Below are 24,892 nucleotides of genomic sequence, written 5' to 3'. Positions count from 1 at the left end.
GCGACAAAAAATAATACTCTATTTTTAAGAATCGCGATTTTTTATTTATCTTATTCGAACAGGTCCATATCAACGTCTTCGTCAGATATCGCATCCTCTGCAGGCTCTGATACCAGCGAGGGAGAATTTTCAGTCGCAGGCCCTGACCCGGTGGGCTCAACATGCGTGGCAGAGACCTCTGCCACGACGTTATCCTTGGACTCGCCCTGCTCCTTTTCCACGTCTTCCATGATCTCGTCAAGCTCAAAGTCATCGATATCAAAATCGGCTTCTTCGTGAACCTTGCCACCAAAGTCTGGAATGCGGATCTCTTCTTGCATGCGCTCGCGCTTCTCTTTCTCCAACTGGACTTGTCTTATCCGCTTCTTCTGCTGGGTCCTGAGTCCACTGACCACTTGATCGTACGTTTGGTCGTAGATGCTTCTGATATCATTATTGAAATTCTCAGGGCGCCCGCTCGACTTTGTGTAGAACCCAAGAACCCGCCCCAAAACGGCTTCTTGTGACTCGGTACGCTCCTTGTACTTTTTCTCTTTCTCCTGCCTCCGTCTCTCAAGAGCAGCAAGCCGTCTGGCAGCCAACGCAACAATGTCAAACTTGCCCTCACGCGACTCTGGTTCTTCGTTTTCTTGCACCTCCTTCTGCTCACTTTCAGAGCTCACATCTGTGTCCAGCTCAGGCTCACTCTCGCCCTTTTCAACAGGAACCACGTTGTCTTTGAGGTCCAAAATGTGATGCAAAGCCTTTTCTCCAAGTCTGGCCTCCTGGACCAGCTGCTCGCGCATCTTGATCGGATCCTCAATCACAGCGGTGTACTTCGGAGTCGCACGGTAGGTGTGGTCTGGTGGGAGCGGTGGCATCCAGCTCGGGATATACTCTTTTGGACCCACGCTGGGCGGAACCACTTGCGAAATCACAGAGGAAGTGTCGTTGAAAAACACAAACGCCGGATCCTGCTCGGTCACAATCTCATCCTCTGCGGGTTTATCTAGAATTTCGCACAACCTACGTGCTCTGCGATCGATATTCTGTAAATTCTGGCAGTCTAGCTTCTTCGTCAACAAAAAAGCCTCGTAGATGGAATTGAAATCAATTACACCTAGCTTTTCAAGCGTCCTCAAATCGGCCTTCCCCGGCTGTCGTCTGCGCTGCACCTCTGTTATTCTGTGGAGTTGCGAGAACACTAGGTCAATGTGTTTGACAGCAAGAAGGGTCAGCTGGTTTAGAGCCGATCGCGTAACATGTTGAATTCCTATCTGAGTGAGCATTAAGCTAAGACACGACTCAAGCAGCATGTCCATAGGCTCTAGCTCGAATTTGACTCGCTCTATCGGTGCTCGCTGAGCAAGGTCCATTCTCGATGGCTGCGATGCTTCGATCTCCTTCAGGAGCGCAGCAACAGCTTGTTCGTCTAGCACATTCTCGTTGCTCGGACTTTCTGGCTGCTCTCCCGATTCTTTTTCTGTCTGCGGCGACTCTGTTTCTTCGGCCATCGACAATATTATTTATATAATTTATTTTGGCCTTATTTTTTGACCCTTGGTTTAAATGTCCATCAACCTTTTAGCAGACCGGTCTGCAAATTCGTTGGCCGCACTCAATGAAACCGGGCTACAAGCGCTTTCGAGGCTGGAATTATCCAACTCCAAATCTCCCAAATCTCTCTTAGTACAGGAACTGTTCAGTGAAACCTACTCACTGCTAAGGCCTTTACAAGACAAAACGGTTACCTCTAAATATTATAAGCAGCTGCTCCATAAATTGACCAAAATACTCTGTCACTTCAAAGACGGAACCATTGAGCCTCAGGACAGAGACCTGGCCCAGTTGCAGTATTTGATCTCCGTCTACGCCACCATAGCTCTGGTTACCATCTCCAGTCATGTTCTGCTTCATTACACGCTCGAGATTTCGGAAGACATCGATTACTACGACACAGTACTCAGCTCTAACCTCAATACCTGTATCTATACTATTCAGACTCTCCCGATGACCCTGAAAAAGGGACTTGACAGTTTGGTGAATGAGGCAGTTCGCAAAAATCTGAATTCTGCCAGCACTGAGAATTTGGCTCCCAGCTGGGTCCCCCAAAGATTTTCGTCTTTCTGCTCTAAGGTCATAAGATGGATTCGTTTCCTCATAGATGCCACGTCCGACAACCTCCAGCGTCTGTTGCTCTCGCCAACAAGCTTCCTGGTAGAAAAGCATCGCAAGACCAACAGTCTTGTGCGCAACTTTGTATCCACTGTTGTGGGGCTGCCTATAGCTTATTCCAAGATGGAAGTCAAGCGTAAAAGAGACACATTAAATGAATTGAAGCACGAAAATGTCGAGAAGCTCGGTTTCTTGCTGAAAGAGATGCCATACAACTCGCTAGCACAGCAGTCGGACACTCTTTCTTCGTTTATTCCAAAATTGGCAGGCTTGTACCTGCCATCAACATCAGACATAGACGACCATTCCCTGAGTTCTTCTCTGAGGTCCTTGTCACTTTTGTTCGAGACGCTGCCCAGAGTGAAGGAAGATCTGGAGTCAAAATATCGTCAGAACCAAGAGCCCAGGACACTGCTCAAATACTGGCTTCCTATCTGTGCTGCTCTCTGGTACGGCCCAAACCTCGCCTATGACCTCGTTTCCAACAGGGAAGCCATCGCTAATTGGCTGAAACTCAATTTGCTGGATACCACCCTTGGATTCTGGAACAACTGGATAGTGGAGCCATTCAACAATATTCTTAGCACAATCCGACACGATCAAAACTCACGCATCGCAATAATGTCCCAAAAGTCGCTCTCCTCTGACTTGGAGTCGCTCGAGAGAATGGTACTCGAATACTCTCTGGACAACCAGGCCTATATTCGTCAGAGCGAGGGGATGTCGGAAGACATGGCGGAACTGGTGAAACAGGAGGTCGCACAAGGGAATCTCGAGATCGTGATGAAAGGCTACGAAAACGACCTCAAGTCCCCTCTCAAGTCCATCATTCTCGGGGACATGATTAGAAACTTGCTAATACAAATCCAGAAGATGAAGGTGGACGGCGCAGTGGCCATGTCTGGAATCGACAAGATCATCAGGTCTCAAGAATTGGTTTTCGGATTTGTAGCTGCCTCTCCTAGCTGCTTGATTGTCTGGTACGTGGCCAAAGTTGTCCGATCGTACCTGAGAACCGGCTATTTCATCAAGTTCACCAAAAACACAAAAATTGCTTTGCGCCGCTCGCTCAACAACCTTGAAAGGTTAGTCGATCTCGAGCTTACCACGTCCGATTCCTCAACGTACTTCAACGAGGGTTTGCTTCTGCTGGAACTGGTGAATCTGCGCAAGCTAGGACTGCAAATTCTCCCTGTGCATGCAAGGCAGGATTGGATTAGAGACCTGAACGACTTATCAGACCAAAATTATGACTACAACTTTAAACTCATGACTATCTCAAGAATATGGCATAGTTACAGGACACTCATAGAATAACAAGTTTATTCGAACGTCGTACAAAAACAAACGGGTGGCGGATGGATCATAGGATAGAATCAACGATGCGGTTGCCGATGGTAGCTCCAGCACCAAAAATAGTGGAGTCACCTAGTCTTTTGCCAAAATCCTTCACCTTCTCGGTCTTGTGATGCTCCTTAGGCTGCTCCTGAGCTTTCTGTTGAGCGGCGGCTTCTTGTTTCTTTTCGGTTTCCTTGTCTCCCATGGTGGACAATCTACTGAGACCGATTGCCTCCACCCCAGTATTTATATCTCTGCTTACGTAATCGAAGCAATCTTGCTCTGTTGCTCTAAAATACAAGCCTACATACGTTACATCATAATAATAAGACGTGGCGCATGCCCGTCTTACGAACGAGCATAGTTACTGACTGAGGATTGCGGAGACGAGGGTGAAATTCTGCCGTTACTGATGTCGCTCAAATATTGGACGCTAGATGCAGAGTTCTCGATCTGGTCGTTTGTGTACACGTTCAGGTGGTTGAGTGCAGGAGCAGCGGACGGCGAGCTTGAGACGAATGCCAAACTCGGCGGCATTATACCCAGCCTGTGGGGGGACCCGGATTTGAAAGACGCGTTGGAAGCTGCCGAACGAGCCATCCGGAGCGGGCTGTTCAGTATTCTATTGATCGATTCTGCACGTACGCTGAGCGGCACGCTATCAAAGTTGCTTGACTCTATGAGCGAGTCCACTTCGTCGGATGCTGATGACTGTTCGGCGCTTCCCACGCTCTCGAGCAGTGGTGGAGCCAGGCTGAACAATTTCGATTTTTTGTGTCTGATCGACTTGAGATCCTGCGTGGTGGCAGACAGAATATCGCTCGTAACTTCGTAGACCTCACACCCGATACGGATCTGGTTTAAGCTTTCTTCGGTGGAGAAACTCGCTGCGACTCTTTGCTCTTGCGCTCTATTTCCCTCATACGCGCTCTTCCCTCCCTTGTTTGGAGTTGCGGGCTGGCTTGCACTGGTTGGACTCGCTGACTGGCTTGTGACGGTCTGTGTTTTCTGTAGGGGCGTGCGATTCCTCCCTGAATTACTTACGGGGCTTCCACCGGAGGAGCTGCTAGAGCTGCTGTTCGAGGGTCTTCTTTGCTTATTCACGGCAGGCCGTCTAGCAATGTCTCCTAGCCGCCTTTGGGTGCTGTTGTTGGAACCAGAGGTGCCTTTCGTCGACCGCAGCGAGCTAGCTTCGCCCAGGTCTGTGATCCCGTCGTTGATGCCGCCGCTTTCCCCCAGCATGTCCTCAAACTCAGGAGTGCCAAATTTGTTGACCAGATTCTCTGAGCTGCTCTTGTACATATTGGTCACTCCCTGGCTGAGCTCGTGAGCGTCCTTGGCCACGCTTCTCATGAAGAAGCCAAAAACGCGGAACACTGCCCGCGGAAGTAACACCACCACCAGCACCGCGGCAGCCACCGATATGGTGTCGATGTGCTCGTCCACAAACGGCCGCACTTTCGTTTCGTACTGCTCGACAAACTGGTCAAAAACTGGCTTCCAACCGTCCAGAACATCCGACACATGGACCTCAAGGTACTTGGAGTAGTAGTGGGCGAGCTTGGACGAAAAGAGGTCGTAGACATCGGTTGAAAAGACGCACACCTCGGTTGCTGTTTTGGAAAGCAGCTCTTTGACGGTACTGTAGCGCGGTTCAACGTAGGCAACTGCAAGGTTGTAATATGGCGCGAGACAGGAAACCTGCTCCACTATTGGACGCGAGGCTGAGGCCAGATATTTTCTCGCGACTGTGAAAGTCGGGAACAACGTCTCCTTTATCTGAGCGTAATACGGTGCGCCGAATCGGATAAGGTTCTGCACATGTTTATTCTCATTGAGAAAGTAGAACTTGACCCTCTGGAACAGCTCAGAGGGCTGAATATGGGACTTCTGTTTCTGCAGCGAGACAGATTCTGGTGTTAGCAAACTGGGAGCCCACCACTTACCATATGTGAGAGGAATCTCGGGCAGCGTGATTATCTCGAAATTCTTGAGTAGCACGAGCGAAAGCAGCGTGATCACTGCATAGTACATTGGGAGGATTGTAATCATGATTTGTGTATCTCCGGGGAGAGTAGCTATTTGTCGTTCGCTAATCAATAGAAAGATCTAAAAAGGATGATTGTTTATTTAGTTTATTGTATTGCTTTCAGGAATCTAAAAAACTATCGACGCGACGCTCGAGACTAATTTTATTTCCATGCTCTCTGCGGACTTGGCAGGAGCGGTTCTCGTGCTCAACGTGCTCTGTGCGGCTGCCACAGCCGTTGTGCTAGTTGTCTCATGGGTGCCGCAGCTGAACTTCCTGCTCCAGTACGGCAAAACCTTGCGCAACGACCCGCACCCGCGCATGCTGGAGCTGTACGTGCCAAAAAAATGGTTTGCTCACTTCTACGAGCTTTCGCTCGTGCTGAGCACCGCCGGGCTCGTCTGGGTCTTTGCAAACTACTCCTTCTGCATTGTCCATCTTGTCAGCATGCTCACGTTCTTACAGAGCCTGAAAAGAGTTTACGAGAGCCTCTTTGTCTCGAAATTCTCTCCGACGGCTAAAGTGCACGTGACACATTACTTTGCTGGGCTGTTATTCTACGTGTGGGCAGACGTGCTCCCCATTCTGAACTTTGAGCTGCCTCAGTCCACGTTGAATCGTAGCCCGTCGGCATTTTCGTATTTCTGCGCGGTGCTGGCCCTGCTCCTCTCGTACGACCAGTACATCAACCACAAGCATTTGGCCAGTCTGAAAAAATATACAATGCCCCACGACGGGCTGTTCAGATACATCTGCTGCGCGCACTACTTCGACGAGGTGTCTATCTACCTGTGTCACTTTCTTATCCAGCAAAATGTCTCGTCGTTTCTGGTTTTTCTGTGGACGCTTGTCAATCTGTCTGCGTCGGCTACGCAGTCGTACAAATTCTACGGAAAGCCTGCAAAGGCAGTCATCATCCCGTTCGTATATTAAGCATCCCATCTTTTAATGCAGACACTGGCGTTCGTGCCCCCAAATCCAAAACTGTTCGTGAGAGCGTAGTCCACCATCTTTTGCTGGGCTTTGTTGCCGATGTAGTTGAAAATATACTTCCCAGATCCGTCTGCGTTTCCAGGATGGTTGCAATTTAAGGTTGGCGGCAGTACGCCGTTTTTCACCGCAAGCACCGTGTAAATAGCCTCCACCGACCCGGCTGCTCCCAAAAGATGCCCTATGGCCCCTTTGGTCGACGAAACGCTCAGATCAGGCCTCGAGTGCTCGAAAAGAGCCACTAGCGCATTGTTCTCAGCGTCGTCGCCCAGAACGGTCGACGTCGCGTGGGCGTTCACGTAGCCGACCTGCGCAGGCTCAATCCCAGCAAACTTGATGGCCTGCGCCATTGCTCGCCGCGCGCCGTCCCCGTGCAAGTTTGGCGACGTTATATGGTTTGCGTCCCCGCTCAGACCGTAGCCGGCCACCTCGGCGTAGATCGTGGCGCCTCTGGCGCGTGCGTGCTCGAGCTCCTCCAAAACGACCACTCCAGCGCCCTCGCTGAGCACAAACCCGTCGCGATCGATGTCGAACGGCCGAGACGCCTTCTCCGGCTCGTCATTAAGCTTCGTAGACAATGACCTTGCTCTAGCAAAACCGCCAACCGCAACGGGATGGATCACTCCCTCTGCTGCCCCCGCCACCATCACATCCGCGTAGTCGTCCTTGATAAATCGTGCTGCGTCGCCAATGGCGTTCAGCCCGGTCGCACACGCTGTGGCCGCCGCGCAGTTCGGCCCAAGAAGCTGGTGGCGGATCGAGATATGGCCTGCTGCCATATTTGTGAGCAGTTTGGGAACAAATAGCGGCTGCAGCCTGCGGTATCCTTTCTCGTGAAAACTGACCGCGTTTTGGTATAGGTCGTCCATGGACCCGATTCCAGAGCCTACGCACACTCCGGTGCGCTCTTTCTGCGTCTCGGAAACAGGCACCCAGCCGGAATCGTCGAGTGCTTCTTTGGCAGCAACCAGGCCGTATTGAATAAATTTGGACAGCTTGCGCACCTCGTGAGCCTCAAAATGGTCAAATGCGTCGTACTTGTTTTCTGTGGCCGGTCCGCGGGGAATTGCTCCCACCACTTTGGCAGGAATGTCTCTGTACTGGGAAGCGTTTTCCAGCTGGTCCACCGAGGAAAGACCAGAATGTCCTGCAATTAGTCTCGTCCAGTTCGATTTGACACCCACGCCCAGCGGCGTGACCATGCCCAGGCCTGTAATTACAACTCTGCGGCCAGCCATGGATCCATACTTGGGAGATATTCAGAAATATTTGTGACGCCTGGCACCGAAAAGTTGACACAGCCAACGAAAAAATATTTTATGAGAAAGTCTAAAAAATTTATTAAATATGGCAGGATCGCAGCTCAAGCAGCTCAAGGCATCGCTGAAGGCCGCAGGGCTGGTGGGACAGACGAACACCAAGAAAAAGGGTAAGAAACATTCAAAAAAGACGCCGAATGAGTCCAGACGCGACGACAAGCAGCAAATCCTGGAGAGAATTAGAGAGGAGTTCAACCCGTTCGATCTCAAGGTGAGTCGGTCGAAGCGCGAGGACCTGCTCGAGAAAAAACGTGTGGTTGGAAAGCCCGGAATTTCCAAGCAGGCTGGAGAGGAAAACCGCCGCGCTGCGTTTGAGGCCAAACGGTCCAGAAAGAACAAGGTGGGAGGCCTGGTTGATCGACGGTTTGGAGAGGGCAACAGCCAGATGTCCGCCGAGGAGAAAATGCTTGCGCGTTTTGTGAAGGAAAGACAGACACAGGCTTCGCGCTCTTCCATGTTCAATCTGGAAGACGCTGATGACGACACTTTGACGCACTATGGTCAGTCTCTGGCCTTTGACGATACTGCCAACGACGAGGACGAGGACGAGCCATTTTTCAGCCAGAAAGGGGGACCAGATCCTGCAGAGCCAGAAGAGGAGCCTGTTGTCCGCAAGAAGACGAAGCAGGAGGTGATGAGAGAAATCATAGCCAAGTCGAAATACTACAAGCGGGAGCGGCAGAAGCTTGCGGAGCAGACCCAGTATGCCGTCCAAGAGCTTGACGAGGACTTTGACAACGTGATGGGCACGCTAAATAGCGTGCCGCAACAAGAAGCTGCTCCTGCTACCAAAACAGAAGAAGAGAAAAAATACGACATGAAAGTGAAACAGATCGCATTGGACCGCCGTGCGGCCCCCGCAGACCGCACCAAAACAGAGGAGGAGTTGGAGAAGGAGCGGAAGGAGAGACAGGAGAAGTTGGAGGCAGAGAGACGGCGTCGGATGGAAGGCGAGGACCTGGAAGAGCATGGCGGTGCTGACGATCTTGACGACGTCTGGGAAGGGGCCAGCGATCTCAACGAGGAAGATATGAGCGGAAACGAGGAGGCAGAGGAATCCGAGCGAGCTGAGCAAGCCCAAGCCGCGGAGGAGCCAAGTGTCATCAAGATCGGAGGCAAGGTGATTACTGTGAATTCTACGGTGAAAGGTAAATGTCCTGCAACTCTGGACGACATGATCGAAGCAACGAAGGATATTGAAACCAAGGACATCTCGACGTTTGTGGTGGGTATTTTCAAGACATACCAACCCAAACTTGCCCATGGAAATAAAGAGAAAATAGGTGTTTTCAGTCGTGTTCTTGTTCAGTACATGCTCTATTTGGGTGAGAACTATGACTCGAAAAATGCAGAGCTGGTAGACTTCCTAGCCAAGCTCATCAAAAGCATGTGTGAAAAGTACCCAGAGGAGATGTGCGAGGAATTTCGGTCGCAGCTCAGAAATGTGCAACATATTCTGCAAAAAAGAGACTTCTCCGCATTTCCGCGCCAGCGAGACCTTCTTCTATTCACGCTGATCGGCGCAACATTCTCCACGTCGGACCTGTATCATCTAGTGGCCACGCCGGCTTCTTTGTTGATCGGAGAATTGCTGGAGGTGATGCAAATCAACTCCAAAGTGCACCACTTGTTTGCGGGCATATATTTCTGCGACTTGCTGCTGCAGTACCAGCGACTGTCCAAACGTTTAGTCCCAGAGGCCGTCAACTTTTTGGAACGCGCATTGCTGGCTCTTGTTCCCGAACCAGAGAAAATTGAAAGCACTTATCTTTGTGTGACCCCAAAAACTACAAACTTCACCCTGCCCTCCAACGCGCAGTTACCAGAATCGCTTGACCCGCTGACCTTGGGTAACTGGAAAGATGCCAGCCAGAAACAGCTGCTCAGCTTGTTGCTGAAGGCTGTGACAACTCTTGATAATTCTCTCTCGTTGCTCAAAGAGAGCGGGGCGTTCATTGAGCTGATCAAACCATTTGAGATAGTTCTGAGACACATGGTCAAGTACTATGCCTCTTCCTCTGTGCCAGGAGTACTGGCAAAAGTGCAGAATCTCACCAGAATTGCCAAGTTGGACAGACACCCGCTCAAATTGCAGGCACACCGTGCAATTGCAATCCCAACATACTTGCCTAAGTTTGAGGAGAATTTCAACCCTGACAAAAAGTCCTACGACCCTGACCAGACCAGACAGGAAATCAGCAAACTGCGCCATCAGATCAAACAGGAGCGCAAACAGAATCTGCGGGAAATCAGAAAGGACTCTCAATTTGAAGCAAGGGAGCAGCTCAAGCTCAAACGCAAAGAGTATGAGGAGTATCATGCCAAAATGGCCAGAATCATCAACTCGATCCAGACAGAGGAAGGTGCAGCGAAGAACGAGTACGAGCGGGAAAAGAAGAGAAGAAAAAAATAGACTGTGTAAATTAATTCACGCCTTCCTTATGCTTGTAAATCTGGTTGATCAGTCCCAATACTCCTGCCTCATCGTCATCTTCCGAATCAGCGTCCTCATCGTGGCGCGAGGTGTCCTCCACCGGGAATCCATGCTGGAACGACTCGCCAAGAAAAGTGCTATTGTTGAGTGTCTGCAAATAGTTTCTTGTATCTGTGGACAGTCCTGCGGTGGTGTCTTCCATAAGATCGATGTTCTGAGGTTTAGCGTATATGGACTCGCCTAAATTAGGGGAACGGAATTGGGGTGGATATCTGGCAGTTGAGTGAGCTCCGCGATTTTTGTCCATCATAGAGTTGTTCATCATTGCCGAACGAAGAAGGTGTTTCTGACCCGGGCGTCTGCTGCCAATCCGGTCTACAGTCGGCTCCTTGCCAGTCTTCCGTACCGGCTCGTTTCCATAGCTCTCTAGGAAGTATAGATACGATTTGACCATTTTATCATCGTCAGCAGTGTAGTACCCTTGTTTCAAATCATCATAATCTTTGCTAGTCTGACTGCGAATAGGCTTGTCTTTGCTGTCAAATTCAAACATTGCAAACGTGCAAACGTAGCCCAGTCCATCAACGTGGACACTGAACTCCCTGAAGAAGTCAATCACTTTTTCAGACACGTCTGGCAGCCGGCAGTACAAAATGTATGGAAGCATAATCAAGCTGGTAATTTCCTTAAGTACCAAGATGAGCCGCAGGTTGAAAAGGTTGCAAAACTCGTTTTTCACCTCTTCCGTGTGGAACCTGCCGTTCCATGAGCTTGGAAGATAATGTGTAAATTGGGCCACGTATCTCAATGATGCCTCTGGGTCGAAAACTGTGTCATTTTCCGAAACCGAGCCTTTGCAAATGGTAAATATGGCTCCCAATGTGGAGATATAGAACAGGACCGTGCGGCCTTCGGTAAGCTCAAAGTTCAGGAAGTTCTCGTGGCCCAGAACTGTGAGCACAACCAGTATGGTCACAAGTGAGCCCGTGACAAACGCCACAAAGTTGAGGACTATGTTTGTTGCTTCCTTGGGGAACTGGTTGATATACTCCGTAGCGCGGGCTCTGCTCATTTTCAATCTTTTATCAAACATGTGCGGGAGCTCGTTGAATTCTCTTAATTTCCATCGGGCATAAGGCGAGTACTCACGGGATCCCACTAAGGATGGGTTGGTCTTGATGTCGTAAAAGAACTTGAGGAAGAAGTAGAGTAGGAAATATATCACCAGAAATGGCGTGAGAAATATGCTAAGGATTCCGGCGAGTCGGAATCTTTTGCGCAGTTCTGTGGCTAGAGCAAGCCGTTTATGTTCGCTAAGCACGGCGTGCTTCAGCTGCCCGTCTGAGTTAAACATGAAATCAAATATGCAAAGTTTGAGGTTCCACTCCAGCGTTTTGGTGAGAAAATGGTGGTTGATGAGCGGAACAGTCAAGGCTGGAGCGAGAACGTTCTTGTTGAAAATGGCAATCATGTAGTTCTCCTTGCGCATCAGCCGGTTCGCGATATCGTGAGCGCTGAGTCGTTTCTTCGACTTGAGGTCGTCACCTCCGATATTTTGGTTTCCTGAAATCAAAGCGTTTGTGTTTTGGTCCCGGAGAACCATGATCTTCTTGACAATGGTAGACCAGCTAATTGTCTGGAGCTCCTCGTCGGAGACCCCGAGAAGCAGGTTGTAGAAGTTTTTTATTTCCTTGAGGTCCTTGAAGTGGTTGTAGAACGATTTGACTCGTAGCACGAGAATGATAAAGAGAACGAAAAAGAAGAATTTCTGGCTAAACGATATCTTCGAATAGCACCTGTCGACCACAACATCCGAGTACCTGCTGGCACTGCCGTTCATGAGCCGGTTATAGTCAACACAGTTGCCCATGAAGCTGCTGAGCCAGACCACAAACACAATGATGAGCAGGTCGCTCACGCGGGACAGAATAATGCAGCGGTAGCCGTTGCCCGTGTAGTAGCCGTAAACGTCTTCAAGAAATGTGTCTAAATTTGATACGTTTGACCACAGCCAGAGAGCACGCTCCATGGGACTCAGGAGACCAAGTCTCCCGCGTAGCTGACGCTGCTCATTGATATTGCGCACCACCTCTGGCTCGCTTCCCACGCTTGCTTCTCTCCTATACGACAGTGGCGGCGGTGGAAGCTTGCTGGAGGCACTTGTTGGGAGCTGGAACGAAATGCCCCTCGGAATCGCTTTCGGGATATTGTCGATAGTCCTGCTTGCTATTCCCTTTGCCTTTTCGCCCCACTGACTGAAATCAAGACCGATTTGCCGCTCTGCAGGCGATGGGGACTTCTTCGTCCCAAACGCGCGCGTGCTGCCCTCGTGCGGGCGGCGTCGCTCCATCATCAAACTTTCAGGCACAGTGTCATAGTCTTCCTGGCGAAGCTCCGACTCTACCTGCTGGTACAGGTGACGTTTCTGGTCATACAAAAGATCGTCATTGGAGGCCGACTCAGTCTCAGAAGACGACTCGTCCTCCGAGTTAACGTTGATCGCGTGCGGCGCCCGTGGGGGGCTCTCGACCTCGTGTTCCTCTAACGTGTCCTGCAAGTTGTTGATACTAAATTCAATGTCGTTATTGTCATCATTCAGCAGAGGATTTGATGCAGACCCAAACACCCGGGACAGAAAGGTGTGTTTGTTTAGGTCGCCCATAAATATTAAACAATAGATATGTGTCAAATGTTATCTTTGCCTTTATTGGGGATTACGTAAATATGGAAGACCCGACACGAGTTCAAGAAAAAAATTACCAAAAAATAGTCAGCCATGTCTATCCGTCTGCTAAGGGAATGTATAAAAAGCGGCAAGCCAATTGCGTTTCCGGAGGGCCAGGATATCTCTACCGCCAAGGTGCTTATTCTGGACGGCCAGGAGGTCTCTCTGGACGAGGAGACCGGGTTTGTTAGCGGAGACAAGATCAACCATGTTTTGCGAACCGTTTACCAATGTTGGCTGCACAGAGATTCGAACACGACCGAGTATATCTCCGACTGCGAGGGGAAGAACATACCGGTTGTGAGTTTTCTGGAGAGAACGGAGCTGATCTCGTACTTAAACGGGTCGTCTGAGACGTGTGCTTATTTACAAGGGGCAGGACCCAAGGCCCAGACCGGCGGCGAAAAACGGAAGTCCACAGAGGAGCAGGGCGCGGCGAAGAAGAAGCAGGAGATAGACCCATTTTTGCGCGAGGTTCTAAACAACGAACGCAACCTGATCGACCATAATAGGGCTCTGCAGGGCACGAAGCCTGTGGATTTTTCGAGCGTTGCGAAAGAGTGCGAGTATAAAATCATCCGTGCGGCCAAGCAGAAGACCAAGGCCAAAGGCAAGGTGCCCGAGAAGAGCACAGCGTCGGCGGGGAAGAATAAGGAGCCTATCATCATCCTGTCGCCGTCTGCGTCTGCTATTCTGAACATGAGCAACGTCAAGGAGTTCCTCCAGGACGGAAGATTCACGAACACCGCCGACGCAGGACACTCGACAAGCAACATGTTGCAAATTGTGCGCAATTCGAAGCGGTTCGACAGGAGATTGAAGTTTTTGGTGGTGAGCAACGTGGAGAAGTTTTTCACGAAGCCGGAGTACTGGGACCGGGTGGTTGCAGTATTCACGACGGGCCAGGAGTGGCAGTTCAAGAACTACAAGTACAACCAGCCAAGCCTGCTGTTTCAGAAGGTGAAGGGTTTCTATCTCTACTACAACGGAGACCCAATCCCGGATAAGATTCAGCAGTGGAACGTGCAACCTATAGGGATTGAGCGGACGCAGCGTTTCAAAGACCGCCAGACGAGCGAGTTTCTGTGGGAGAGCCTGGAGCGGTTCATGGCAGCCAAGGGCTACAGATGATAGCACTACGTTGAGGCTTCGTCATTTCGATACATTGGTACAAACCTATTTCGCCTGGCAGATTATTGGTATCGAGCCAAGTATGGCACAAGAGGTAAAAAAAGTGGGGTTCCTGCGAATTCGTAGCTTAGACCTGGGACATGGTTGGCACTCCGGTTCTAGCTGGCCTGCGGGAGGGTGTTCCCAGGAAGCCGTTTTTGAGGATGGAGAGCGAGGAAATCACCAGGGAAAACAGGAAGACGAAGAAGGAGAAATAGAGGAACGCAACGGAAGCCTGTGCCTTTCTGCATCTGTCCTTGGAGCCCTGTGTCACCTTGTTGCCATCCACGTAGCTCCGGTTGGAGCAAGAGTGGCATCTGATGGCAACGGCCAAAGCGGTAGCACCGGCAAAGGTGAAAACGAAATTGAGGAAGTCCCAGATGGCCAGGAACAATGGCGAGGCCAAGAAGGAGATGAAGAAGGCCAACACACCGTAGAAAGTGGAGGTGAGGATTCCGAAAGCAGCAGCAAAGACGCAGAAGTTGACCTGGGGGTTGCCGTTGTGGGCTGTTGCGGCAAGCGAGCCTGTTAAACCGAGGACAATGACGAGGAACACAAAGTTCACAGTTCTGAGAGTGATGTCACCGTATGAAAGCATTATGATGATGAGCAATTAGGAAGGTTCTAATTTTTCTTTATTAAAAATACCGGCCTGAAATTCCTAGCTGTATTATATATAGTCCCACAAATACAAACAAATAGGCAGCGGAAAAGGGAAATATCTGTCCAAACAGGAAAAAGTCGCAATAATCTTCTACATCGGTTAGGCGGCCCCGCTGTTTGCTTTTTCCCCGAACCGGCTAAACAAGGTCTATGGAAGGCGACCCGGCAGGTTTCCATAATCATCCGTCCCCATATTGATTAAATAGCATGCATTACTAATGGAACAAAGCACCCTGTGGCTTGTGGTTGCTATTGCCGGGCGCAGCCTGTTCCGACCTGCAAGGCACCCTTACACCCGACTGTGTCGGTGCTGTACGTATGCTTGGTGGATCCCTGCCCGGCACCGCACTTGCTGGGCTCTATCGTGGAGCTGACGACTGCTGACACCAAGATCCAGTTATAAAGGGCTTCCTAAAGAGGAAAGGCAACTTGCCTAAAAAGTTCTTCGCGCAAGAGACATCCTTGCACCAGAGAGAAAGCAGAAACACAGAATAGCGAAAACTGTCTCAGTTTAAAAATCGGCAACAATAAAACTCGAGGGTGCCTTACAGTTAGGAATTGTGGTTCATCTGTCTGGAAAAAAATGTCGTTGTATGACACCATCCATGTGATAACCCTTGCACCGTTTTTTTGAAATTTAATGATCAGAAGATCACAAGTGCTTCTTAATGCCGACTCAGGTGCCCTCAAACGCCGGTTAGAGCAGCTGGCTGAGAACGCGCGTTCCATAGCCGATGATCCACAGGCCGGCACAATCCCGGACGCCTTGCCCGTGGATATGCCCAAGTTGCGGTTCAAGCTGGATCAAATCGAGAACCAGAACTTCGACCACCAATATCAGAGAGAAATCGGTCTCAGTAAGATCCCCACGTATGCGGGCAAGCAAGAGCGAGACATTGCGAGTTCGAAAGTGTGGACGGGCAAGGAGTCTGTCTACGATGCGTCTCTAAGAATGCTCAACGACAAGTATAAGCCGTTGCCCAAGGCGAGCGTGCGACAGAGGTTACACAACGCCCGCGACGGGGCGCTCGATTACCAACTGGGAAAACTGTCCGACAAAACCAAAGCCAAAAATGAGGACGACCAGTTTGCAGAAATGTACAGAGAGCGTCTCTTGGGCCCCGCGCAGTTCCTTGGTGACTCGTTTGCGTCTGTAGACAACTCTGTGCGGTCGTTGGCCGACCAGCGGATTCAGGAAGCGCAGCGGCGCGGCGAGTTTCGCAATATTCCCCGAGGAAAACCGCTCCCCAGAGATTACACCAGCAATAGCGCATTTATTGACCGCACAGAGTATCATCTGAACAACATACTGAAACGGCAAGAGGCCATGCCGCCGTGGATCGAGAAACAGGGGAGTGTGGAGACCCAGATCCGCCAATTTCGGAACCAGCTCGACTGCGATTGGACACTACAGGCCGTGCATATTGTTTGCGAGCGACACTCAAAGAAAAGCGACACAGACAAGATCCAGATTATGAGCCAGTACGCCGAGGCAGAGCGCGACGACAGCTCTCGCCACAGGAAGCTGCGCAGCAGCCAATGGGAACAAAAATACAGCAAGTATCTGGACGTCAAATTGAAAGCGTTGAATGACAGTATCCGAAGTTATAATCTGCAGGCTCCTTTGGCCTCACAGAAACTCTATCTAAACGCAAGCACCGAGCTGGAAAAATGTTACCGACGGTGCGCAGAGAATTTGGAAGCTGCGATCAGGAGACATTTGCTGGGTGAGCCGCCCGCAGCGCAGTCTTCGTTAAGGCCGAGATCCGACCGGGTGATGCAGCGGGACATCCGTCAAGTGTACCAGGTGCCGACCGAGAGTCTCGGGAAACAGCTGCTCAATATTTTCCGCTGGCGGCGCAAGGACGAATGATAGTCTGTGGAGACGACGGAATATATATGTGTGGAGGGTAAATCTGACAGGGTGTAGCACAGGTAATATTTTCCTAAAGAATGCGCGTGGCTGCCCCGCAACGGGAAAAAGAATGACTTTGGAATCCCTTACCAGAGTGGGGTGTCCCGCTCGTGTGTGCGAATAGCCTCCTACCGGTCACCCCGGATTTTGCAGAAAAACAGCAAATTTCCGGGGTGTCTCACTTGTATCCGCCAATAAGAATAGCCGGCAAACACGGAGTCTATATTCAGCTGGCTCCGAGACAGTCGACCACCAGCCGGGTCTCTCAGAGAGGGGAACGGCACTATAAATACGTCCTTCTCGTCCTCCTCACAATCATCAATCACACCATGAAGGTTGTACTAGTTCTCTACGAAGCAGGAAAACACGCCCAAGACGAGGAAAGACTCTACGGTTGCACCGAAAATGCCCTAGGCATCAGGGACTGGCTCGAAAAGCAGGGCCACGAGCTCGTTGTCACCAGCGACAAGGAAGGCGAGAACTCGGAGCTCGAGAAAAACATCCCCGATGCAGACGTCATCATCTCGACGCCTTTCCACCCGGCCTACATCACCAAGGAGAGAATCGAGAAGGCCAAGAAGCTTAAGCTGCTGGTGGTTGCCGGGGTGGGCTCCGACCACATCGACCTCGACTACATCAACCAGTCCGGCAGAGACATCTCTGTGCTGGAGGTGACTGGCTCCAACGTGGTTTCCGTTGCCGAGCACGTCGTGATGACAATGCTGGTGCTGGTGAGGAACTTTGTTCCTGCGCACGAGCAGATCATGTCCGGCGGCTGGAACGTGGCCGAGATCGCCAAGGACTCGTTCGATATCGAGGGCAAGGTCATTGCCACCATTGGAGCAGGCAGAATCGGCTACCGCGTGCTCGAGAGACTTGTGGCCTTCAACCCTAAGGAGCTGCTCTACTACGACTACCAGTCGCTGTCCAGAGAGGCCGAGGAGAAAGTCGGGGCCCGCAGAGTGCTCGACATCAAGGAGCTGGTTGCCCAGGCCGACATCGTCACGGTGAACTGTCCGCTGCACGCGGGATCGAAGGGCCTGATCAATGCGGACCTGCTCAAGCACTTCAAGAAGGGCGCCTGGCTGGTCAACACCGCCAGAGGCGCCATCTGCGTGGCTGAAGACGTGGCAGCCGCCGTCAAGAGCGGCCAGCTCAGAGGATACGGTGGGGACGTGTGGTATCCGCAGCCGGCTCCAAAAGACCACCCATGGAGAACCATGGCCAACAAGTACGGCGCCGGAAATGCCATGACTCCGCACTATTCAGGCTCTGTGATCGACGCCCAGGTCAGGTACGCCCAGGGCACCAAGAATATCCTGGAGTCCTTCTTCACACAGAAATTCGACTACAGGCCTCAGGACATCATTCTGCTGAACGGAAAGTACAAGACCAAGTCGTATGGTGCCGACAAATGATTGTCCGCGAGTAGCTGTCCGACTCTAGATGAAGTAGGAAATATGATTATGGCTCTAACTCCTTGCGTGCATGCACACTCGCGTAGCGTCGTGTATCACATTTCGCTTAACCCCAGACCATGGTGCTTGGCAAATGTGCCGAATGGCGCGAAGCGTTGTTCGGAACGCGTCGACCTCCTTTGCGCCGCACCGCCCTTCACAGGAGGTCGCGGCGATGCGGCTCGACGCGATGAAAAAATAAGCGTTAAAAGGAGGTGTCAGGAAGCACGCCGTGGACGAGAGATATATAAAACGCAGCTTCGCATTGCCCATCTCCCCAATGAGCGACGACCAGGCCTTGGAAATTTTCTTGAAATCCCCCGTCACCCAGGACATGATCCACCACCTGGTGACGGTTACGCTGCAGGTGCTGCCCTGCGAGTCCTCCAAAACGATCACCCAGAAGGTCAAGTCGCCGGCCGACACAGAGCCCGTGCTCAAGACCAAGCCGCTGCCCTCGCTCATGACCTTCATCACCAAGCTCGTCCGCTACACGAACGTCTACACGGGAACGCTGATGTCGACCATCGTGTTTCTCAACAGACTCAAGGCCAAGCTTCCCAGGGACGCCCAGGGTCTGCCCTGCACACGCCATCGCATTTTTCTGGCCTGTCTGATCATTTCCTCCAAGCACCACAACGACTCCTCGCCCAAGAACAAGCACTGGAGCAAGTACACAGACGGATTGTTCCGCAAGGAGGACGTCAACCTTATGGAACGCCAGCTGCTCATGTTGCTGGACTGGGACCTGAAGATTTCCAAGGACGAGCTTCTGCGGGCCTGGAAGAGGTTCCTGGACCCAATTCGCGCAGAGCTGCGCAAGAAAGACAGAACAAGGAAGCCAATGCCGTCCACGCCTACGGTCACCGTCACCGCGTCGCCAGCGTCTCCTGTCCTGCTCACACCAGCCAGGTCGCTGTGCAGCTCTCGCTCGTCGTCCGTCTCGTCGCTGGACACGCTGCACTCCCGCGCCTCGTCGGTCTCCAGCACCTCGAGCCAGCTTATGGACGACTACTCTCTTGGCAAGCTGATCGACAAAGTTGCGCAGGAGGAGGAGCAACAGCTCAACAATTTAATGAGACAGTACTGTTCTGTCTCGTCGCATAGCATTCGGCCATAGGACTAGATGGAGAACATTCGGGTAATAGGGATTATTTATTTGTGGTAAAATGTAGATAAAAAATCAACAAATAAACAAAAAGATTTTTTCGCACAGCCAAACTTGTATTTTATACGTAAATTAATTTATATGGAGGACGGAGACAGCGTGAGTTCCACCGAGGCGCCAGCCGCGGAAGAGGCCATGCCGCGGAAGAAGCTTACTTTGCAGGAGCGGCTGGCGCTGGCAGCATCCAAGAACAGCCGCAAGGACGATGGCAAGGACGGCAGAGAGAGCAAGGAGGTCACGGGTCCTAAGGACTCCAAAGACGCTGGGTTGGGAGCCGAGACGGCCAAAGATGAGTTCTCGCTGCCTGCAGACTACAAGACTCTGGAGCACGACGCGCTGCTTGCGCTCCTTGAGCATTCGGCCCAGGTGGTAGGAGATCTCAAACGGACAAATCAGCAGTTGGCACGCAAGGTGGACGATCTACGTCGTGAGAGGGCTCCTAAGCGCTCAATCACGCCGGTTGGCAGCGACGAGGCGCTCAGGCGCAAGCTGGAGGAGAAAGAGCGCCAGATCAAGGAACTGCTGGAGGAAGGGTCCAAATTGTCGATGAAAGAGGTGAACCTGACGCAGACCATCAAGAAGATGAAACAGAAAGAGCTGGATCTGGAGGAGGACCTGGCGCGTTCCGAAAGGGATGTAGGCAGTTTGCAGGCGCGCGTGGCAGAGCTGGAGGCCGAGGTGAGCGGGTTCAAGCACAACGAGCGGAGCGCCAAGGAGGACCGTCTAGGGTACGAGAGCTTGCAGAAAAAATTCGAAAAGATGCAGCAGGAAAGGGACGCCGCTGTGGACGAGCTGAAGGAGCTGAAAATGCGTAGACTGGACGTCCAGGTGGCGACTCTGCAGAAACAGCTCGAGACAGAGCTAAAGAATGGAGCACGGCTCCAGGAAAGGCTCGACAAGACCACAGAGGAGTTCAGCCTGTACAAGGAGGACGCACGTAACCAGATATCGCAGCTGACGTACAAGTTGGAACGAGAGCGCGCGCGATACAACGAGCTGAGCGAGGAAAATGCTGCCGAAATCAAGCGGCTGGAAAATAAGATGGAGGCGTTCCGGCTGCTCAGCGAGTCTGTGGACAGGACTGTGGACACGGCAGGTGTGTCAGACGCGTCGTCTGTTTCTATCGACCTGGTACAGGCACAGTACACACAGGCACAGGAGAACTGGAAGCTGATTGAGAGCTCGTACTTGAAGAAGATCTCGGCGCTGGAGAACGACGTCGAGGTGCTCAAACAGAAGGATTTTGCTAACTCACGGAAGATCAAGACGATGCAAAGCGACCTCAGGTCCAGAGCAGCAGAGATCAGCGAGCTGCTTGAAAACGAGTCTGCAGTAAGAGCCGAGCTGGAGGCTACCAAGAACCAGCTCGAGATCACCGAAAACGACCTCGAGACGGCCAGACAGGGTCAGGATGCGCTCCGAAAGGACTACGAAGTGGAAAAAGCCAGCCTCGAAAAGAAAATCCAGACCCTTGAGGAAGAGAAGACCCGTCTTGCCAATATTAATAAGCTCCGCATAGACACCCAGGCATCTATCCAGCAGGCGAGCCAGCCACAGACAGGCTTCTATCTCAACGAGTTCAACTCCTCGTCGAGCCTCAACTACTACCGCACACAGCGCTCCGTTTCGCTTGCTTCTGCCGACAACATAGCATTGGGCGAGTCGTCTACGACTCCTCGACCAGGAGCGTTTGCAGGTGTTTCAAGCCGCGGCCAGTCACAGTCTTCGCTCTTTGGCCCCACTCTGAACCACTCGCAGAGCAGCACAATGCTGGACACGATTGACGACCCACTGGCCGCAGAGGAAGACATGTTTCCTGGCTCGTCTCCGAATTCTGGCTACCGGGGCCAAGGCGAGCCGGGACTCAGCCACACGACGTCGACGGAGGATCTGGAAACTCCGCACTCGTCCACGATCGGCGGCATGGGCAGCTCGAACGTGAAAGGCGGCTCAAACATCCAGCTGATGGGTAAACTGTCGTCGCGGATCCGCCGTCTTGAGCTCGAAATTCAGGGACTCAAAGACGAGATTGCCGAGCTCAACGCGCAGAAACAGGAGGCGGCAAACGAAATAGTTCAGCTGGTGCGCGAGAACGAGCAGACCAAGGAGTATAAGGAAAAGCTGGCTTTCTTGGAGGAAGAGCACGCTGCTCTTACTTCCAACTACGAGGCTACATTACAGCTTCTGGGCCAAAAATCCGAGCAGTGCAATGAGCTGCAGGCAGACGTGGATGACCTAAAGGACTTGATGAGGTCCCAGGTCCAGGAACTGGTGAGTTTACAGGAAAAGCTCGCTGCCAGTAATTAAAAGAATTACATTTCTCTATTAGATGTTTCCTTGCTCAACAGCATGCTGAGTGTGGGTATCAATGTCATCCGATTCCCATGGATATGCGATCCAGACGTCTGGCACGTCCTTTCCGACAAAGTACTTTCCGCCGCCCATTTTGTCCTCGTCAATCTGAGCTCTCTTCTCCTTGAGTTTGTTGTGTAGCACGAATATAGAGAGTCTGGTTTTTTCAGAGGTGCGGCCCAACTTTTCTGCGATTTCCTTGACGTCCTTGTACAGCTCAGAAACAGCATAGTGCAGAGTGGTTCTGGTATCGTCAACCTCGTCGACAATCAGGATATTCTTGCCAATCAAAGAGTCGAAATGCTGCGACAGAGCACCAAAGTCAAGCCACTGGGTTCTGATCACTTCTTTACCAATCTTGTCGTCAGTACCGGTTCCCATGTCCTCATACAGTGAAAGTCCAATGGCCTGGATGGGAATGTTCTTTTCTCCAGGACTTCTCAGGAAAGTTCTGATAATTCGGGCAGGAATAAATCCACCACCACCAATCGCGATAATCACGTCCGGCTTTCCAACCTGCTCCAGAAACGCCTCAGCACCTGCCTTGCAGAGCTTGTGGACGTTGTTATAACTGATGTACATTTTATCGGCCATGGTGAAATCTTGAAGATGAACGATTTTCTTATCAAAAAAAAAAAAAAAAAAAAAAACTGCTAATTTTTTTTTAAAAAAAAGAAGGTAATTCTCCCACCTACTCCTCAATTATCTTTCTATTAGTTTTATAAAACTGATATAAATTTTATGGGCAAAGAAAAAAAAAAAAAAAAAAAAAATTTTAAAAAAAAAAAAAAAAAAAAAAAAAAGCCTGCTAATTTTTTTCTAAAAGAAAGAAGGTAATCCTCACACCTACTCCTGAAATATGCATCTATTAGTTTAGTCAGTACATTCGTCAGTCCTCGTCCTCCTCGTCGTTTTCCTCCTCTGCTTCTTCTTGGTACTCCAAATCGTCATTCTCTCCATCTAAAAACACCGAGCTCTCGACAAAACTCACCTCGTTGCGAGTCTCTGTGAATCTGTTCATCATATCATTTCTCAATTTGAGCTGAGATTGCAACAGAGAAAGACGTCCCTGTAACGTTAAAAGGCTGGGAAGTAGGCGGATATTCTCGGCGAGAGAAGATTGGAGCAGTTTTAACAAACCAACCGAGTCTGCGTCTTGGGAAATCAAATTCCCTTTGGAAATGAGTAGCCACCTGAGCCAAGTCCCCAATTCCTGCGAGTTCTGCGTATCGTCTGTAATTTTGAGCGTCAGCTGCTTGAAGAGATCAATCGTCTCTTGATCCTTCAGCAAGAACATGATTGATTTGGCGTTATCTTGGTTCTGAGACAATATGGTAGCCAGTCGGTCCATATTCGTAATATTCTCGAGTATCAGTGAATATAGTCCGTTGATGTCTTCTCTTAAAAACTCTTCCGAGTCCTCTTCATCACTTTCGTCCTCCTCGACATTGTTCTCCTCGTCAGAGCCAGAATCACTTTCGTGGCCGACGTCAATAATAACTTCTCCTTCTTGGGATAAATCCTCGATTTCGAAAGTGGTGGTACTGACATCATAGCCGTCAAACCACAAGCCAACAAAATGATCTTTTCTGCTTACAAGACTAACGAACTTGACAGCTGTGTTTGGTTTCAGTTGCAAATTCGACACGAGCTGCTTTCTAGACTTTTTGCCGAAAACCTCCGCAAAAATCTCAATGGCACCATCCTCTGTCACAGCAGCGATTGAGAGATCTTGCAGCAGCACCAATGACTTCACGGCAGATGAACATCTGAGCGAAGACAGCACTTTAGAGCTGGAAAGCGAGACAATCTGTATCAAGGGCTCATCCTCCCTGGCCAACGCAAGCAAGTCTGGGTCTTTTTCGCAGATCAGAATGCTAGTTATCTGTGATTGATGGGCTTTTGGAGCCGCGATCTTGACCTCCTCCTCGGCATCTCCTATTTTATAGGGGTCAAAGACGTACAAAGCAGAGGACGCAATAGCAAGCTTAAAGTGAAGATACTGGAGATACTGGCATTGCTTATCTGTTGTCCAAGGACGGGAGTCCACCATACGATTCTCGAAAAGACCAAATTTGCGTAGCGTCATGTTCTTTCTATCGTATCCCCAGACATCCTGGCCCGGCCCATCAGTAAAATCAATGAGGGTAGAAACAGTGAAAATCTTGTTTACCACCTCTTTCGACAGTGGAGAATAGATCAGGATTTCATTAGTGGAGAGAAGCACGCCCAGATAGCTTGTGTCTTTGTTCTGGAGCCATTTGACCCGTTCTATTTTCTCATCTGGTCCAAGCTCAATACTGGATTTGAGCTCCTCGATTTCAAAAGAAAGAATCCTCACTTCACTTCTTCCAGGCCAGCTAAGCACACATGCAAGGAACCTTCCACGCTGGTCGGCCACACACTCCACAAGCTTCATTGGAGCTGAAATAAATAAATTTTTAAGATCGAAAAAAAATTTTTAGGACGTCGATGCGCGTCGAATCGCGCCGATTGACGCAGATTACAATAAATATAGTACCAAGCTATCATGGTTTGGGGGACTCAGAAGACTCTTGTGCCAGCGGGCCAACACCGATCTTCGCCAACCCAAGTTCTGCGCTTGTGTGTAGCAGATTGAACCGCTGCGAGGCCGGTACGTTCTGTGCAATTTCCAGATTGCGCAATCGTATGCTCAACTCGACCTCTTTTCTGTTTTTCTCGTCAATTTCGGCCTGGAGTTTGCTGATATACTCCACAGCCTTGCTTAGGATCTGTCCCTTGTTCGGCTTGCCATCTTTCGTGCCTGACGACTTGTCTTTACTGTCCACAAACAACTCGCTCGGAATTGACTCGTACAGCTCGTATATCTTCTCGTTCATGTTGTCCTTGCGTTTCTTATCGATCGATTGAGGCAACGAGCCCGTTATGGTGCCCTTTCTTGAAGAGACAGACTCCGGCTGCGCATATTCCTTTGCGGATGTTGGCTCATCTTCGTCCGCGTTTTCAGGGATGGTAGGTGTTCTGTTCAATACCTTTGACAACGACGCACGCACGCTCTCTTCCTCCTTGAAACTGTGCGGCTCCGCTTCGTCTGGCGGTAGGTCCAGAAAATCCATAATAAAGATAAAATCGATAAACTCGAGAACAAATGACGACGATAGTCGCGCCCCAATATAAATTTATTTCTAGGCTTTTC

At 50.7% G+C, this 24,892-nt stretch overlaps 15 protein-coding genes across 15 annotated transcripts; 8 read left to right on the top strand and 7 right to left on the bottom strand.

Moving 5' to 3' along the window:
- Positions 1–50: 50 nt before the first annotated feature.
- On the bottom strand, positions 51–1,493 carry KL911_004347 (uncharacterized protein; the record flags this gene model as incomplete). The annotated part of the gene is made up of 1 exon (XM_043199628.1): positions 51–1,493. The coding sequence occupies one exon, from the start codon at positions 1,491–1,493 to the stop codon at positions 51–53; it is 1,443 nt and encodes a 480-aa protein (XP_043052839.1).
- Positions 1,494–1,548: 55 nt separating this feature from the next.
- On the top strand, positions 1,549–3,471 carry KL911_004346 (uncharacterized protein; the record flags this gene model as incomplete). The annotated part of the gene is made up of 1 exon (XM_043199627.1): positions 1,549–3,471. The coding sequence occupies one exon, from the start codon at positions 1,549–1,551 to the stop codon at positions 3,469–3,471; it is 1,923 nt and encodes a 640-aa protein (XP_043052838.1).
- A 369-nt stretch (positions 3,472–3,840) lies between these two features.
- KL911_004345 (uncharacterized protein) lies at positions 3,841–5,544 on the bottom strand (the record flags this gene model as incomplete). The annotated part of the gene is made up of 1 exon (XM_043199626.1): positions 3,841–5,544. One exon carries the CDS (start codon positions 5,542–5,544, stop codon positions 3,841–3,843), a length of 1,704 nt encoding a protein of 567 aa, XP_043052837.1.
- A 906-nt stretch (positions 5,545–6,450) lies between these two features.
- KL911_004344 (uncharacterized protein) lies at positions 6,451–7,749 on the bottom strand (the record flags this gene model as incomplete). Its single annotated transcript, XM_043199625.1, has 1 exon — positions 6,451–7,749. The coding sequence occupies one exon, from the start codon at positions 7,747–7,749 to the stop codon at positions 6,451–6,453; it is 1,299 nt and encodes a 432-aa protein (XP_043052836.1).
- A 109-nt stretch (positions 7,750–7,858) lies between these two features.
- KL911_004343 (uncharacterized protein) lies at positions 7,859–10,243 on the top strand (the record flags this gene model as incomplete). The annotated part of the gene is made up of 1 exon (XM_043199624.1): positions 7,859–10,243. The coding sequence occupies one exon, from the start codon at positions 7,859–7,861 to the stop codon at positions 10,241–10,243; it is 2,385 nt and encodes a 794-aa protein (XP_043052835.1).
- Positions 10,244–10,253: 10 nt separating this feature from the next.
- Positions 10,254–12,926, bottom strand: KL911_004342 (uncharacterized protein; the record flags this gene model as incomplete). Its single annotated transcript, XM_043199623.1, has 1 exon — positions 10,254–12,926. One exon carries the CDS (start codon positions 12,924–12,926, stop codon positions 10,254–10,256), a length of 2,673 nt encoding a protein of 890 aa, XP_043052834.1.
- A 114-nt stretch (positions 12,927–13,040) lies between these two features.
- On the top strand, positions 13,041–14,120 carry KL911_004341 (uncharacterized protein; the record flags this gene model as incomplete). Its single annotated transcript, XM_043199622.1, has 1 exon — positions 13,041–14,120. The coding sequence occupies one exon, from the start codon at positions 13,041–13,043 to the stop codon at positions 14,118–14,120; it is 1,080 nt and encodes a 359-aa protein (XP_043052833.1).
- An 82-nt stretch (positions 14,121–14,202) lies between these two features.
- KL911_004340 (uncharacterized protein) lies at positions 14,203–14,691 on the top strand (the record flags this gene model as incomplete). Its single annotated transcript, XM_043199621.1, has 1 exon — positions 14,203–14,691. One exon carries the CDS (start codon positions 14,203–14,205, stop codon positions 14,689–14,691), a length of 489 nt encoding a protein of 162 aa, XP_043052832.1.
- Positions 14,692–15,462: 771 nt separating this feature from the next.
- KL911_004339 (uncharacterized protein) lies at positions 15,463–16,695 on the top strand (the record flags this gene model as incomplete). Its single annotated transcript, XM_043199619.1, has 1 exon — positions 15,463–16,695. The coding sequence occupies one exon, from the start codon at positions 15,463–15,465 to the stop codon at positions 16,693–16,695; it is 1,233 nt and encodes a 410-aa protein (XP_043052831.1).
- Positions 16,696–17,066: 371 nt separating this feature from the next.
- KL911_004338 (uncharacterized protein) lies at positions 17,067–18,155 on the top strand (the record flags this gene model as incomplete). The annotated part of the gene is made up of 1 exon (XM_043199618.1): positions 17,067–18,155. One exon carries the CDS (start codon positions 17,067–17,069, stop codon positions 18,153–18,155), a length of 1,089 nt encoding a protein of 362 aa, XP_043052830.1.
- Positions 18,156–18,203: 48 nt separating this feature from the next.
- Positions 18,204–19,301, top strand: KL911_004337 (uncharacterized protein; the record flags this gene model as incomplete). The annotated part of the gene is made up of 1 exon (XM_043199617.1): positions 18,204–19,301. The coding sequence occupies one exon, from the start codon at positions 18,204–18,206 to the stop codon at positions 19,299–19,301; it is 1,098 nt and encodes a 365-aa protein (XP_043052829.1).
- A 142-nt stretch (positions 19,302–19,443) lies between these two features.
- KL911_004336 (uncharacterized protein) lies at positions 19,444–21,669 on the top strand (the record flags this gene model as incomplete). Its single annotated transcript, XM_043199616.1, has 1 exon — positions 19,444–21,669. The coding sequence occupies one exon, from the start codon at positions 19,444–19,446 to the stop codon at positions 21,667–21,669; it is 2,226 nt and encodes a 741-aa protein (XP_043052828.1).
- An 18-nt stretch (positions 21,670–21,687) lies between these two features.
- On the bottom strand, positions 21,688–22,308 carry KL911_004335 (uncharacterized protein; the record flags this gene model as incomplete). Its single annotated transcript, XM_043199615.1, has 1 exon — positions 21,688–22,308. The coding sequence occupies one exon, from the start codon at positions 22,306–22,308 to the stop codon at positions 21,688–21,690; it is 621 nt and encodes a 206-aa protein (XP_043052827.1).
- A 295-nt stretch (positions 22,309–22,603) lies between these two features.
- On the bottom strand, positions 22,604–24,133 carry KL911_004334 (uncharacterized protein; the record flags this gene model as incomplete). The annotated part of the gene is made up of 1 exon (XM_043199614.1): positions 22,604–24,133. The coding sequence occupies one exon, from the start codon at positions 24,131–24,133 to the stop codon at positions 22,604–22,606; it is 1,530 nt and encodes a 509-aa protein (XP_043052826.1).
- A 109-nt stretch (positions 24,134–24,242) lies between these two features.
- On the bottom strand, positions 24,243–24,812 carry KL911_004333 (uncharacterized protein; the record flags this gene model as incomplete). The annotated part of the gene is made up of 1 exon (XM_043199613.1): positions 24,243–24,812. One exon carries the CDS (start codon positions 24,810–24,812, stop codon positions 24,243–24,245), a length of 570 nt encoding a protein of 189 aa, XP_043052825.1.
- Between the last annotated feature and the right edge of the window lie 80 nt (positions 24,813–24,892).

Source organism: Ogataea haglerorum, assembly GCF_019207285.1.
Source record: "Ogataea haglerorum isolate 81-453-3 chromosome Unknown 81-453-3_NODE_13_length_241470_cov_96.230587, whole genome shotgun sequence".
In the NCBI taxonomy this organism is placed as follows: domain Eukaryota; kingdom Fungi; phylum Ascomycota; class Pichiomycetes; order Pichiales; family Pichiaceae; genus Ogataea; species Ogataea haglerorum.
This window is presented reverse-complemented; position numbering and strand designations above follow the sequence as displayed.